Genomic DNA, 15,983 nt, shown 5'->3' with positions numbered 1-15,983 from the left:
GCCCTGGCTGGGTTGAGCTCTCTCTGGCTGCTGCTCCCGCCCTGCTGCCCTCCTTCCTCCCCACCCTCCTCTCTCCCACCACCCCGCCTTTTGCCTTGCACGCCCACCCACCCCTGCTGCACTAAGCATGGTCAGCCCAGAAGATGTGTCAGGGCAGCCCTGGAAAGGGTGTGTTTGTGTGTGTCTCTCTCTCCCATGCCTCTTGATAGGGACATAATGGCCAAGCTGCTAGCCACAGGGAGTTAAGGACAATGGGGGTGCTGCTGAGGAGGGTGTGTGTGCAATGCATGTTCTCCATCTCTCTGAGACACAGACACACACATCCACACATTCAGGCTACCAGCTAGCCATTATTTGCGGTTGCCACCAATGCTCTCTCTTCCCTCACTGGGCCTTCCTCTCCCAGAGCCCCTCCATGCATGCCCGTGGGAGGCAAACAAAATGCCCCAGGACATGGAGGCTCCATTCTGCACAGAAGAGGGGAAAGGAAGGAAGGAAAGGAGAGAGAGGGAGAAAGAGAGATAGAGAGAGAAAGAAGGAAGGAAGGAAAGATGGAAAGAGAGAAATAAAAAGAAAGGAGGGAGGGAGGGAGAAGAAAGGAAGGAAGGAAAGGAGAGAGAGGGAGAGGGAGAGGGAGAGAGAAGGAAGGAAGGAAAGAGGGAGAGAGAGAAAGAAAAAAGAAAGAAGGAAGGAAAGGAGGGCGAAAAGGAGGGAGAAGGAAGGAAGGAAGGAAGGAGAGAGAGAGAGAGAGAGAGAGAGAGAGAGAGAGAGAAAGAAAGAAAGAAAGAAAGAAAGAAAGAAAGAAAGAAAGAAAGAAAGAAAGAAAGAAACCCTTGAAGAAAGACTGTTCTTGCAAACAATTCTCCACAACTCTTCTAGCGCCCATTAATGTAACGGGCTTAATGACTAATATTATATATATATATTTAAAAATTACCTGTAGTCCCTTCAGGGGGCTTCCTAAAAGCTGTGGGGGGGGGTGTCTGCAAAGGTTCCCCCTCCCCCCCGCTGGCCTCTAGGGCCTCACAGGGACTATGTGAGCATGTGCGGTGGCCATTTTTAAAAATAATCTCTTTTTTTAAAAATGGCTGCTGAAAACAAAATGGCCACCGTGCATGCTCAGATGGCCTCTGCAAGGCCTGGCATGGCTGAGGGCATCACAGAGGCCATTTGACCATGTGTGGTAGCCATTTTGTTTTTGGCAGCCATTTTAAAAAAAATTAATTTTACAAAATGGCGCCCCCTTCAAGTGGCGCCCGGGGCACGTGCCCTGCCTGTCCTACCCTAGATATGCCCCTGCTCATCAGTAATACTTTTTATGGGGGTGGAGTGGGGGGATTTTGTGTGCTTTGCAAGCAAAGACATAAGAATCCTGTCAGTCCAGCAACTGAATCAACAAACCTCAGATAGAACACATTAACTGGCCAATGCATTTGGGTTGGTTGGGGGGTTGGTAGAGGAGGAAAGAGGACAAATTCCAAGACATAGATGGGTAGCAAAGTGAGGGGGCAGAAGGATAATACACACCAGGAGTGGGCAGACTTGGCCATCCAGCTGTTGTTGAACGACAACTCCCATAATCCCCAGCCACAATAAATTGTTCCTGGAGATTATGGTAGTTCAACAACAGCTGAAGGGCCTGGTTTGCCCACCTCTGCAATCATGTGGTGATGCAAATGGCCTCCGCACATGCCTGACCCGGGCATAAAATGGCCTGAACCAGGCCGCAGCCAGCCCAAACTGTTTTTCAGACCACCCGAGGGGGGTTGGAGAGCCCCCACTGCCGCCACCACCTGCAAAGAGAAAGTACTAAGTACCCTCTCCCCCCCCCCAGAATCCTCGCCGGATTCCCCTTTACTATTATATCCCTCAAACTGGCCCATGAACTGGTTCGGCCCAGTTCAGTGGCCGGATCGACCAGTTTAAGGTCTGCCCGAACTGGGATCAGGATGGTTCGAATCTGAGTGGAACCCGCCAAACTGCTTCTGTGCACACCCCACAGGAAAAGGCAGGAGGGGCAACCAGTTCCTGGAGCACCATGGCTGGGATGTAGATGGAAGGAAAAGGTGGGTTGGTGTTTCAGCTGCTATGCCAAAGGCATAAAGCTTACCCTGACTTGGCAGCTCCCTGCCGTTTAGTATGACATCCTTGGGTGAATACAGCTGAACATTCACCAAGTGGGTACTAACATGCAGATCTAAACTCTGAATATTTTTTATTTCATACTATTCCTTGCTAAGCTGGGTTTCTGCTCAGGTGCACATGTGTGATAAATGTCTCATCATGTATCAATACTTTTCAAGGACCAGTTTTACCACACAGTTACTGGCATACCGAGGTACATTTCCAGCCAGTTTTTTAAAAAAAACAGTCATATTCAATTCTTTGTCCCTTCTGAAACGACATCATTTACACAGAAATGCATGTAATTTATATAGCATTTAGAAGCTTCTTAGAAGAGCGAAAATAGGCCCTCACCCTGTTAGCTGTTTCAAAGGGACAACAATCTGTTATTTCTCATGCAGTCCCTTTCCCACCTCTCTTTGGATTGCATCCTCCCCAAACCCAAGCATGTTGTGCACCATTATTCTGGTAAAAACAGGAGTAGCATTGCAATCCACACTGTACTCAAGCATACACAGATCTCCAAAGCTTCCCCAAAAGGTACACCGTATAAATGCTGCCAACTGTCGCATCTTTCAATGACAGATTTTAAATAAATGTTATTTCGGGATTTAAAAAGAGAGAAAGAAAAAGTCCCTCTCACAACTCATCCAAGAGCTGACAAGTCCTAACAGGGCTCATTCTCCAGCGACAAAAATAACTATTTTTCAAAATTCACCCCAGGGTTTTCGCCTACATATACTGCACCAAGTAAAACCTGGGGGCAGAAAATGTAAAATGCATTGTGTAAATGTAAATGCAAGTCACATTAGTTTTTAAAAGCCATGTACCTTCTTTCTTCATGGCCCGCCCCTGTCTGTGGTGCATACAGAGGCATTAATACAGTCCTCACCCAAAAATTGGAAAAAAGTCACAAATGAAAAGAAATGGGTTGGAGGATTCTGCCAGTCTCATTTTGCCTGAACATTCCAATTACTGTTTTCAGATAACTAAAGTTATGAATACTACCCTATTGCTAGTAAGGCTAAGAGAGACTCAGGGAAAAAAGAAAGTTAATTCAGCAGCCTGCAGTGGTTCAGAAAGTCCTGAGACTCTGCAGCTTCCCTTGGAAGATGTCAAGGCACCCGTATTTCACAGTCTACCAAAGAGTGTTCCAAGTTGAGGCTCCCACACACAATTATAGTGCATCTCTTTTTCCTCTCCAGGAGGCTGCAGGTAAGCAACACTGTGAGGTGATTCACACAACCAGTCCTACCTGGGTAGGACAGGGCTACTCTAGGTGGAGCTGATCATGTGCAGTGCTGAGATTGCTTCCAATCCTGGTACTCCATTCCAGGTAGCCCAGGTCTGAAACCCGCATAAGCCTCCTACCTCACACCTGGATCATGTGGGCTCCTGGATCATGTCTGCCAGCAGCTGTGCTTACCATAGAGCAGCATGCTGCCTGCCACCCCACCACTCATGAGGGTGTGCTGGTGGCAGAGCCCTGTTTGGGTCCTGCTTCTTGTGCAGGAAGGCAAGTAGGTAGGACCCTGCCCCTTCCCCCCAGCCCCGCCCCCAGCCCCTAAGGTTGTGCGAACAACCTTTGTATGCACGACTACTACAAGTAAAGATGGCACATCACAGAATGGATGGAAAGCAGACATCAAAAATGAAGAAATGGGGTAGATCTTTTTGGTTAAGTGTGCAGAAATTCAGCACCAGGACTCCCAGGGCCACTTCCTGTATTATATTGCAAGCCACACAAGAGAATCCTTTTTCAAGCCATTCCTGCATCTGGAAATGTTGCAATGACTATATATCACGAGGCAAGTAAAATAATCCTCTACACAATCAAGATTAAGGAGTTGTCTCAGGAGAAAATAACTTTACACAAACAAGAAATGACAGGATGTTTCAGCCACACATCCTTCCTTTCTTGGTGCATTCATAAGACATAAGTCATTATGTTTTAATACAGGATTGGAAATTTCCCTCACAAGAAATAACAGCCCTGCTGTTTACATACTTAAAGCTTACATGCTTGCTTATTCCTGAATGAATTCCTGATTTTGCTAGGAGTTGGCGAGTTCATTTCAACTGATCACAGCCTTTGATTAATCCTTGAATGTGTAAACATTGGTACTTCTGGACTGTATGATCATCAGAATTACCTCATTTGATCTAGTCCAGTGGGGTCTTCTACAGTGGCTGGTCAGGTCAGATGCCTCTGGAAACTTCAGAGCAGTCGGTGATGGTCATTGTCAATTTGTCATCAATATCTGCTACTCTGCTTGTCCATATGGAGGTTTCAGTTAGCTATTATCACTCACAACCATTGTTTGAAATCAATTATGCGCTGCATGAAGCAGGTGTTCTCAGAGTAGAGGAGTAAATCTTTTTAAAAAACTATTTCTAACCTTATTATATGTGTGCATCCCCCCCCCCCGCTTTTTAAGCACAGGTCACTTTTGAAGGAACGCACAATAATTCTTTTGCATCCTCAAAATTCAATAAGGAAACAAAAGATATGTGCAATAAGTTTGAGTCTGCCATGGAAGATCCTACATGGCCAAAGGAGCTTGATAAAACGAGTAGCTTCCTTTCAAGAAGTCCACACTCCATTATGAAAGTGTGTGTGCACATGTCTAAGTAAATAGATGCTCATTCATTTCCATGTATGAAAAGATACGTAGATCAGTATGTAAATGTTTGCTCAATAGTTAAAACACTTTCTGCAAACATGAGGCTATGCAACACTCTTACTGATGTCCCTGCCTACGTTTACAAGATGTTTGCCATTATGTATATTTAGGATAAAGTATTCACACTGTTCAGGTCTGTGTTGGATGCCTGATAAAAATAACTGTCCCGAGTCATCTTTATCGCCACCCACATGCTCTGAAGTTATCAGGAGTGAAGAACTGCAGCCCTGAGGGGGCAGCGGGAGCCCACAGATTCTTTCCCAGAGCAAAAACATTACGTAACATAGAGCATTTATGCTCAGCCTTTCATGAGCAATAGCAAACATACAGCAGCTCCTCTGCCTAAGCAGGCATTCTAAAACACCTTTAGGTGGGTTTGAATAGGATTATTTTGGTCTTTGGTTAGCACACAATACTTTGCCTGAGGTGATTCTTTCTTCCCTGGTTCCTAGATGGCCTGCATAAGACATGTTCAATCTACTGTATATTATTATTATGCACATTGGCATATACTGTAAATCATGATGCTCCTTAATAATCATAGCCCGAAACATTTTGAAACAAGAGATGTGGGAGGGAAGGACTATCAGGCTCTCCAAGGTTAGAGAGACAACAGGTACTTGGCGGGGGGGGGGCTTCCCAGTGTGATGACACTGCTGAGTCTATGTCCATCTGTGTATCTCTGCCCTCCCAGCTCCCTGCCACACACACACCCGGCTTTCCCCTGTTCTCATCATTTGGACCTGCACCTCATAGAGGTTGCGTTTGAAACCATCCTCCACCCACCCACATCATATTCGGTTTGACATCAGCCTGGTGTTCAGCTTCCGGAAGAAGGAGCGCAGCTTGCAGATCTTACACTTCTTCTTGCGGTTTTTATTTCTCAGCTTCCCGTGTCCTCTTTGCCACTCTTCTTCTTCTTCGGTAGCCCAGGGTCCCCAGGCACCACCATTGAAGTCTGGGTGAGCTCGAGGGTTCTCTGCTGGGTATCTGACGGGAATGGCCGTCCGGTTGTAGTGGACAAGTCTGAGGAGGAGAGCCCTGACTACATCAGGCCGGTGGTCTGACAGGTCATAGCGCTCATAGGGGTCAGCAGTGATGTTGAAGAGCCAGACAGATTTGCGCAGACCGTTCGTCAGGCGTTCTAGATTCCACCAACTCCCTGGGAAGTTGGTCAGAGTCTGTGGTGGGATCCAGTCACTGTAGCCAGGATCTCCAGTGAGAAGCTTCCAGTCTCCTACCCGTACAGAGGCCTGTACTGCAGTATTCCATAGGCCAAAGCCACTCTCCAAGGAGCCATATTTGGCATGGTTATAAAGGGGGTCGATATTGTGCAGGATTTCAGTGCGGGGAGACTCTTTGCCCTCACTGATCGCTGGCCACACATTATACCCATCCAGATTCTCTGTTTCAGACACGTTGCCCCCAGCCAAGGTCACCAGAGTCGGGTACCAGTCTGTTATGTGAATCAGTGCCCTGCTGGTTCTCCTTTTGCGCTTGATTAGCGGGCTGTGGACAAACCCAATGCCACGGACTCCTCCTTCCCAGTAGGTTCCTTTGCGGCCTCTCAGAGGCCAGTTGCTCCCCCCAGAGAATGTCTGCCCACCATTGTCTGTGGAGAACACAATCACACTGTTGTCATAGTAGCCATACTTCTTGAGTGCCCAAGTGATGTTCTTCACAGCTTCATCCATGCAAGTGACCATAGCAGCATATTTGCGACGTGCCACATTGCCCATGGAGCGATAGCGGTAGATGTACTCTTTAGGGGACTGCAAGGGAGTATGTACAGCTTGGAATGCTACATAGATAAATATGGGCTCCTTGGGGTTATGGGTTGCCAGGATTTTGTTGACTCGTTGAGCATAGAGGAAAGTGGAATACTTGCCACTCTGTTCCCAGGCCACATTTTCCCCATCATGAAGATCATAGCCACACACGCCAGGTCCATCACAGTTGTCATAGGTGTAGTAATCCACATTTCCTGTCAGTGAACCCAGGAAGGTGTCAAAGCCCCTGCGGGTGGGCAGGCATTCCTTTCTGTAGAAGCCTAAGTGCCACTTGCCAACCATGTGTGTGGAATAGCCAGCTTCCTGCAGCTTCTGGGGAAGAGTGACTTGGTTCAAGGGCAAGCAGTTGGGCTGCCGGGGACGAATGATGGAGTGCTGAAGACCTGTGTGGATTTGGTACCTAAGAAGAGAAAAAAAGAAGGCAATGAGAAGTGATTAATCAGTTCCCCTCCAAAGCTATATTTGGGCATCTGAAGGATAAGTTGTCCTCCAGAGCATCTGTTACACTTTGGAATCTTCTTTCATGCACACACACACACACAATTCTAGAACTGTATACTATACAGGCATATATGAGGGATCACAGCATGTTTTTCAGTCACATGAGCACATCAGCCTATCATATCTTGTCACTCCCTGTTTGCTCCCTCGGCCTCCACCACCTCTTCCCTCAGTTGAAGTGCCCTGCAGCTGAAATGCAAGACATTTTGTGAGCTTGGCCCAACTGGAGGTGGAGGAAGCAGTAGTACCACTTGACCGAGCAAATAGGGAAAGCCCACACTTGACAGGCTGGTATGGCTGTGGCCGTTCCATTGTGAAGGTGGGTTGAAGCATCTGCTGTGGACCCTCTTTTTATACTACACCCATCACCAACCTCAGGGTAATTCCAGCTTGAGTTTGGGAAATGCATGGCAGCACTCTCCCCAAAGGAGGCTAACAGATTCCTAGCATTTGATGAATAAAGTTAGAGGACAGGATCCTATTCCTAGTAACCGAGCTAAGCTGAGAAAACAGGAGCAATAACCTCAAATGCATCTTGGACAGGGATATGAGATGAGTGTCAAAAGTTATATCACATGTTCAGCTATACATTCTAACGTATGCAATGCTTTCTTTTCAGAATGGAATAATTCAAAAAGATCTGGATGCTTGCCCAGAGCCTTAGTGAGAGCAGCAAGCCAGGCAGTGTAGGATCCTGACCATTTCATCAACTCTGCAGCCTAACACAGTAAAGCACACCGAGTCACTGAATGCTGCAGGCAAGGAAGGAGAGAATCAGCAGCACTCTGGCTAGCTACTGCCATCTTCTTCTGGCTAGCTACTGCCATCTGGATAGCAGCTGCCTGTAAGGTTTTTGCACTACAGCTTCCAAAACAGTCTCACCGTAAAGCAGCCATCACCAGGAGGCAGAGGCATGGCTTGATCAGACCCACAGCCTCCCACCTGCCCATTTCGACAATTAAACCTTTTCATGCTTTCTAAAATGAACCCAAAACTCTCTTCCAGTTTCTGCAGACATGAATCACCAGGACATCCTTGTTATATCTGGTGTGTTTTGACCAGGAACATTGCTGGCCAACTATTTTCAAATTTCCCTCACTTTTGCAATCCCTTCTTGCAAGGGATTAATGAGCTTTCTTAATGTGCCTTGCCCGCACATTAAATTTAGGAGGTGGGGGTTTAATGTACATTAGGGTCTCGCTGTTCAAACTTTATTGGGGGTGGGGTTGTGGCAGCTTTGCTGCCACAGAATTTTTCAAATCAGAGGTTTTTGGAGGTCAGCAGTTCTTTGCAGGGAGGCTACCCATCTCCTACTCTTCCTGGGTTGCCATCATCACCACCACCACCACCACCCTCCTCCTCCACTGACTCAGCAGCTAGGATACCGCTGGGTATAAGGGCTACCCTCTTGCCCCCTCTGGGCCATCACTGAGTGTGTCAACTGCCCCCTCCACCATGTCTGGCAGCTCGACTGCCACTGGGCATGAACACCACCCACCACCACACCCCTTCTGCCAAGCTCCACAGCTAGGTTGCCATGGGAGGCAAAGCCCACCCCCGCTACCCTCTTCACCAAGTCCAGCAGCTGAGTTTTACCCCTGGGCATGAGGGCTGCCTGCTGCCACCTCCACTGTGCCTGGCAGTTGCAGCTGGGCACAAGTGCATTCCTCTGACCACTCCAGCATCCTTGACATCTGGCTTGCTGCTAGGCATGATGGCCCCACCCACTGTGGCCCCTGAGTTGTTGTGGAGAGGGAAGGGGCCAAAACAGAGGAAATGGGGAGAAGACACTGGATTCTGTTCCTCCCCTTTTTCATTACAATGGATCAGGGAGGGAGGGAGCTTAGTGACAGAGGAAGTGAGGCAAGGATGGAGAGCACCTGCTGAGCTGGAATTGGGGAAAATCCCCAGAGCATGTGCTCCTCCCCACTGTCTCCTGCTTCGTTCAAACAAAGTCAGAGGTAGGAGTAGGCAGGCAGCCACTAGGTTTGGGGCACCCAGCCAAATAATGGCGGCATGTGCCCTTTGTGCCCAGTGCTAGCAATGAGGATGCCAGGAGACATCTTTCTATCCAGTACGTACCCAGAATGTCAACACCAACATCCTTCCAGATAAAGTCACTATGACCTTAACCCAGATTGTACTAATCACTCACCTCAGGGGTCAATGATGTCCATTTTGTACTTGTAACTTCTTTACCCATTGCATATATTTATTATCTCCCAAATGACAGGACAGTCATTTTGAAACTGTGAGGTGAAGGGCAAGGGGCAAACCTTAAGTGTCCAAGTGACTAGTTAGGCCATGGTCTAGCCCAGGGCTGCACAACTTCAGCCCTCCAGCAGATGTTGGACTACAACTCCCATCATCCCTGGCTATTGGCCACTGTAGCTGGGGATGATGGGAGTCACAGTCCAACAACAGCCAAAGAGTGCCAAAGCTGGAGGGACTGCAGCCCTGGTCTAATCCTATGAAAGGCCAGCTTGTATAACACTTTGCCATCTTGCTATGCCCCTGAAGTCTACCATGTTATCCCTACTATAGAGGTAGCTACATTTGTTGCAACAAGAATGTCCTGAAACAACTTAAAGACCAACACATTTATAGTGCATATACCTTCGTGGTCAACAGCTGATTTTGTGAGTAGGGATGTGCACTTGCGATTCACGTAGGAGGGAAAGCCCACCCAAACTGCACTTGAAACTTGGATCGATTAGAGGTATTGGGGGGCGGGGCGGGTTATTGAAATGTGGTCATTTCATCCATCCTATCCACCTCCACCACAGTACCTCCAGTGACTGTTGCTGATGTCTATCTTATGTTTCTTTTTAGATGGTGAGCCCTTTGGAGACAAGGATCCATCTTATTCATTTATTATTTCTCTGTGTAAACTGCCCTGAGCCATTTTTGGAGGAGCAGTATAGAAATCGAATGAATAAATAAAATAAATAATTTCAATACAAACTCAGAAAAGGGCCTTTATTTTCAGGATGTTTTGTTCCAAGTTCAAAACACTAAGAATGACCTGTTTCAAGCTAAAATTGATTTGAACTTAATCATTTTACACAGCCCTATTTGTGAGATGCCTGAAGTGCACTCCAGTTCACTAAATCTTAAACCACAACAAATCTGTTAGTCTTCAGAGTGCCACAGGACTCTCTGCATGCCAACCACTTTTTTTAACTCCAATTCTAAGCATTTACATCTGTGAAATATCCATGTGACAATGAAAACCCATGTATTGAAATATATACTCACATAAACATATAAAACATACATTCTTTAGTTTTTATAGTTCTCAGTTTTTAGCTTTTTAAAAATAACTTACTTTGAAACTTTTTTTAAAAAAAAATGTAATTTTAAATGTGGTTTTAGCCTAGTATTTTAACTTGTATAACTTTATTAGTCTTATTTTACATTGTATCTGTTTTATTAATGTTGTGAGCCATCCCAAGCAGTAGTGTACTGGAGGGGTGGAATATAAGTATTTAAAATAAATACATACATACAACTCTGTTCTCAGGGATGCCAAATCAACTAACTCAAATGACAAATCAACTAGCTGAAATGAATTCAGCTGTTTTAGAAGGGCTCATTCTCCTCCAAACCTGTTCCGTGCATGCATATTACACAGACTGCAGCCCACTTGCTTTACTTATTTACCCAAGTGCTCTTAAGTATTCTTATTGTATTCAATGTGTTGTGCACTAGACACTCCAGCCAGACGTAAAGAGGATTTCCTGCTTTTCCTGGTATTGCCAATTGTCCAATCGCCTGAAAGCAGAGCTGCAAGAGGTGTGGTAGCCCACCTCTTAGAATGAAGTCAATATGACTCACATAGTGAGCCTATTCCCTTCACCCTGTCACCAGAGTATGGTTCTCTTTCCCCCAGTCCCAAAGGTCTTTTCCTTTTAAAGCAAGGGTCACTTTGCCTTCTTTGTTTACCCTTCTGTTGGCCAGGGGCATGTTGTAGCCTCAGGAGACCAAGCCTAATTACTTTGTTCTTTTACTGGAAGTTGGAAGTTTGTGTTGGAAACAAAATCCGCCTTTGCCTCATGGCTCTTGGATTGCAGATAATAACACTGCAAGTCTGGCATAACCATGACTCGAGAAACTGGGCTGGTACAGAGTTCCCATGCTGAGTGTTTATTTTGGTGGTTTAGAAATTTTTAGGAGTTGGCTGCAAGTCTGTATTTAGCAGTGTAAATGCACAGTGCCTGTTGGAGTGCAGGGCATGAAGCATTTGGAATGATCCTCAGATGGTGCCTTCTCTATCCAGCAAATCACGGAGAGGTGCTTTTTTGTCAGTTTACTAAACACAGAACCTTAATTCGCAGCACACACTCTGTGTCACGACAGAATAATGTTGCCTATTATTCCATGTCCAAAGAGGAATTTGTACCACTCAGTAGGACTATGCTGACGGAAACATCTCTTCGCCTTATTCACACCCCCACCAAGATTGTGGGGAGTTCCACACCGTTTTCTATGCCACCCATGGGTTTCTAAATCTGCAGTGAACAGACTCATACAATGAATTCTGTGTATAACAGTCCCCTGCTAACTGAGCAAAGAGGAGCCTTTTTAAAGCGATGATTCTCTTTACTCAGCAGGGGGAGAGCAACTGGCCCTATCCATCCATCCCCAGCACAGCATCCCTCCAGTGGCTGTTGCTGGAGTCTATCTTATGTTTCTTTTTTAGATTGTGAGCCCTTTGGGGACAGGGGTCCATCTCTCTTTCTCTCTGTAAATCACTTTGGGAAATTTTGTTTAAAAGCTGTATATAAATATTTATAGTAGTTGGTGGTAGTAACATACAGAGCTGCCTTCTTCTGTGGCAAACTATTGGTCCTTCTAAGTCAGTATTATGTGCACTGACTGGCAGCTCCTCTCCAGCATTCCAGACAGGTCATTCCCAACCTTACCTGGAAATGCCAGAAATTGAACATGGGATCTTGTGCATGCAAAATATGTGCTGGGCCACTGAGCTACAGCCTCTCCCTGAAAGCACATCTGCTGTTCACACCAGACTGCGTGTGAGGCTGTTAACACAAATGGTTCTGAAGTTCCCTAGACAATTAAGTATAACATGCTCACTAACCGATCACTCTCTAACTGTATGCTCATAAAGCAGATAGATACAGCCCTGGAAGAAGACTATATACATCCTCATGAATTAATACAGAATGATCAGGAGTTGCTCCAGTCATGTTTAGTGATTGATTTCAATACGACTGACTGGCTTGGCTTCCAACAAAGAAAGTTTAGAGACTTAGGCTCCAGCAACCATCTCGTAGCAGCCACCTTGTAAATAGACTTGTCTTGACGTAAACATTTTATTTAATAGGGTTTTTCTTATGCTACAGGTATCTCTCATTGTGTATGCATGGGTGTATGGTGAATGAGCTTTTCCTTTAAATACAAACACTTTCAATGCTCCATCTTGACATTTATTTATTTATTTATCATAGTAGTAGTAACATCCCATCTCAAAGTACTTCATAAAGAGGAGGGGAGTTAGTTTCACTTCTAAGAAAAATGAACCAAGTACATTGATTGGGGCATAATTAAAGAGTGGGAGGGTGCGTGGCATACTCTTTTATGAAATGCAACATCCGACCCTTCGCCATGAGCTACGATTACACTAACTACATCACTCTAGAGGACTCCCAGTAGGTGAAGAGCATTGAAATGCCCACTAATCCTAAGAGCAACCCTGCTAGTTAGATCAGCATTGGCCTCCTTTTACAATGGGGCAACTCAAGCGGTGATGTCTTGATTTGTTGAAAGGCCATCCAATGAAGTCACAGCTGAACGGAAAGTTGACACCTCAGGGAATCCCGGCACTCCACCCCGGGATCACATTGCCTGTGTAGCCTCGCTGCCAAGTCTTTTCACAGTTGTCCCGATTTTGCTGTTTGGCGGAACTGTTCTGTTGCGCCCAGTGAAGATTCTCATTTGTGCAAGAAATTCTCCAACATGCCTCATTCATACTCAAGAATACAACGTCAGGCTTTTAATTGTGTGGAGTCTGCCTTGCTAATGGAATGGGGTTTGCCTAGTTCGTAACGGCTGTTAAACTCTCCTCCCTTTCGATTTTTTAAGATGTTTTGAGTTCACCTCCAATAAACTACACACATGCAAATCTACAGTCATGCCACATCTCGATCTCGTTATAATGTTGTCTCCCATAAGCATGCCATGCCCGCTGGTCATTACGGACTATGTGCCATTACACCGTTCAAAAGTTGGGTGCTAAAGAACCGATCTCTCTCTCCGACACGAAAAGCTACATCTTAGTCTGCCCCAAGGAGGGCACCCCTGGCTTTGCGGGCTGTCCGAGCGCGGCGCTGGCGGGAGAACGCAGCTGCAGCTCTTACCTTCCTGTAATCAGCTGGCTCCTGGAGGGGGTGCAGATGGGCTGGATGTAGTAATTCTCCAGCTTGACCCCTTCTGCAGCCAGTCTGTCCAGTGTTGGGGTCTGGATATCCGAGCCATGGTAGCCCACGTCATGATAACCCTGGTCATCCGTCAGAATGAAGATGAGGTGAGGCGGTCGGGAAAGAGCCGGGGCGAGAGATTTTCCCATCATCGGGTCTAGGGGAAGGTCTGCCACCAAGCTGGGCTTCATCCAGTCCCAAGAGAGGTAGCCAAAACTGAGCAGGCTGACAAGGGAGAAGCCAGTGAGGGCATAGACAGCCATGCTGGACGGAGGCTGCCTGCAGGCATTTAAGGGGCGCCTCTATTGTCCTAGCAGCATCTTCTGCAGGAACTCTCGCTCGCTCGCCCGCCTTCTCCAAACTGTGTTTTGCCCCGCGAAACAACTTTCACAGAACGAAAAGCTATTTAATCCACAAGCGTCCGGCAGCTAGAGAGGAGGAGGTGTTGGGAGAGGGAAATCAAGAAAACAATTTCCCGGCCGATCTAATTAAAACCGCCAAAAGAGGATTCCATTAGAGCTCTTATTAATACCAGCCCCAGAATGTTGCAGAACCGCCCACTAAGGGAAATATACCCTCGGTTGGTGGGGGGGGGGGTTGTTGTTTTTAAACCACAAAACAAATTGGGATTCTCTCTGGCACTTCCGCTATTCGCGGGCTGATCGTCTCTCAGAGTAAAACGATCTTTTCATTTGAACGGCTTCTGCCGAAGGCAGTGCTAAAGCGCGGCTCCATCAGTGCGGAGTCCCCTCCTCCCTTTGGGGCGGCACAGCCAGGCTTCCCTTCCCTTTGCCGTGATGGAATTTCTTGGCAAGAGCCGGATGCCATTATTGGGGGGTCCTGTCTTCCTTGTTTGAGTTGCTGCCTTCCTGTCCTGTGAAACAAACTTTCCGGAACATCCCTAAAGTCCTTCCAGCTTTCCCCCCTCCCTCCTTCCCTCCCGCCACGGTTTTTTCTTTTAAGAACGGAAAACAAAATGCTGCGAGCAGAGCCAGGGAGAAACCCCGGGTCTGAGCAAACTCGTGGGGAATGCAAGAAGTTGTAAAACATCTGCCCAGGATATTGCCTCAACGGCCAGGTTTATGAGAAGCAGCCTGAAGGGCCGGCCCCTCCCACTTTTCTCATTGATTCAAGGGAGAGAGCCGAGCGCAGGCCTTTCCAGGGTCCTAAGGGGGGTTCTTTTTCTCGGCTTCTTGCTGTTCCTCCATCACTTCGGCGGCGAGCCTGCTCTGTGCCAGATGCCTGTATCTTATTGCGCGGAATGTCTGAATCAACAATACGACGGTGCATCGTTCGCCAGTATGCCTGTGTGTGGTATTGACAATCCCCCCTCCTCCTCCCACTCCTCCTTTCCCATGTCTCTGGATAGCTGGAAAGTACGTTTCAACCTGATCCATTACAGCGGGACATAAGAAGAGCTTTGCTGGATCAAACAAGATCCTCCTGTTTCCTGCAGTGCCCAGTCACTCAGATCATGCCCTGCCTCTGGGGAGCCCACAAGCAGGAGAAGATGGCCGCCTTACTTAGCCCCCTCTCCCACCCACTGTTGCTCCCCAGCAGCCAGCATCTCTGATAATTCTGCTTCTGCATTCTCCGAGACCTTTAAAAGATGCACGGCAGGCAGAAATTAACCAGGGAGGGCTTTTCTTGACACATATGCAATGTGATGGAGAAAGCTCCAGCTGCCTGTTGCATTTCTGCTGACCATGCTTGCTGTTAAAGGCACAGGTATCTTGCAAGGAAAAAAGTGGCAACTTTATTATACAATATTGTCTGAAAGCAGTAGCAGCACCAGAAAAGAAATGTGAAGAAGGACACCCAAGAGGCCAAGTGCTTTTCTGGGTGGGCAAGCTGTGTCTCACTTGTTAGATTTCTGAAACAGAAATGGCAGGTGGTGGGGGCAACTACTTGTCTGTGGGGGGTTCAGCCCCCCCCCGAAAGTCTTCCCTTGTCTGAAAGTCTGCCAAATAATGATCTTTGGATGTTGCAGTTATTACTCCTATAGCACAGGGAGATCCCAACACTGTGCTCCAAGACAGTAATTCTTTTGTCTGGTCAATTACCAAACTAAATATTCCATTCCAATAATTCTGTTGAAAAGATACCACATTTTCCTAGTACTTAAAACCCTAATATTTTGCCACTGATTAAACTAAATCCTTCTCCCTGGTAGTCCACCAATTCAAAAACTGTTAGTGCGATATGGAATTTGGTTGCCTTTGTGTTGGATTTCTTCATAATGAATAACAAAAGGATTCTACAAAGGGGGGGGCAGAGAGGGCTGCAGGGATAATTGCCAAATATATTGCCATTCGCTTGCAGAATGGAAACCACTGTTCCACCAGAGAGGCCTTAGTCCGAATGTCAACTAACTGTCCCAACCCACTCATTCCTAGAGCATTCTGTGAAACGTTCTTAAACGTCTTTCCCCCTCACCAGTTTTT

The 15,983-nt window shown here is 46.7% G+C and overlaps 1 protein-coding gene across 1 annotated transcript; it reads right to left on the bottom strand.

Moving 5' to 3' along the window:
* Positions 1-2,198: 2,198 nt before the first annotated feature.
* Positions 2,199-14,599, bottom strand: ARSI (arylsulfatase family member I). Its single transcript, XM_053302650.1, has 2 exons — positions 13,480-14,599; positions 2,199-6,998 (listed from the first exon to the last, which is right to left on the bottom strand). The coding sequence occupies exons 1-2, from the start codon at positions 13,800-13,802 to the stop codon at positions 5,600-5,602; spliced, it is 1,722 nt and encodes a 573-aa protein (XP_053158625.1). The 5' UTR covers positions 13,803-14,599; the 3' UTR covers positions 2,199-5,599.
* Positions 14,600-15,983: the final 1,384 nt, after the last annotated feature.

The sequence above is a fragment of the Hemicordylus capensis genome, chromosome 2 (assembly GCF_027244095.1).
Source record: "Hemicordylus capensis ecotype Gifberg chromosome 2, rHemCap1.1.pri, whole genome shotgun sequence".
NCBI classification, from domain to species: domain Eukaryota; kingdom Metazoa; phylum Chordata; class Lepidosauria; order Squamata; family Cordylidae; genus Hemicordylus; species Hemicordylus capensis.
Note: the sequence above shows the minus strand (reverse complement) of the source record. Positions and strands in the feature narration are given on the sequence as shown.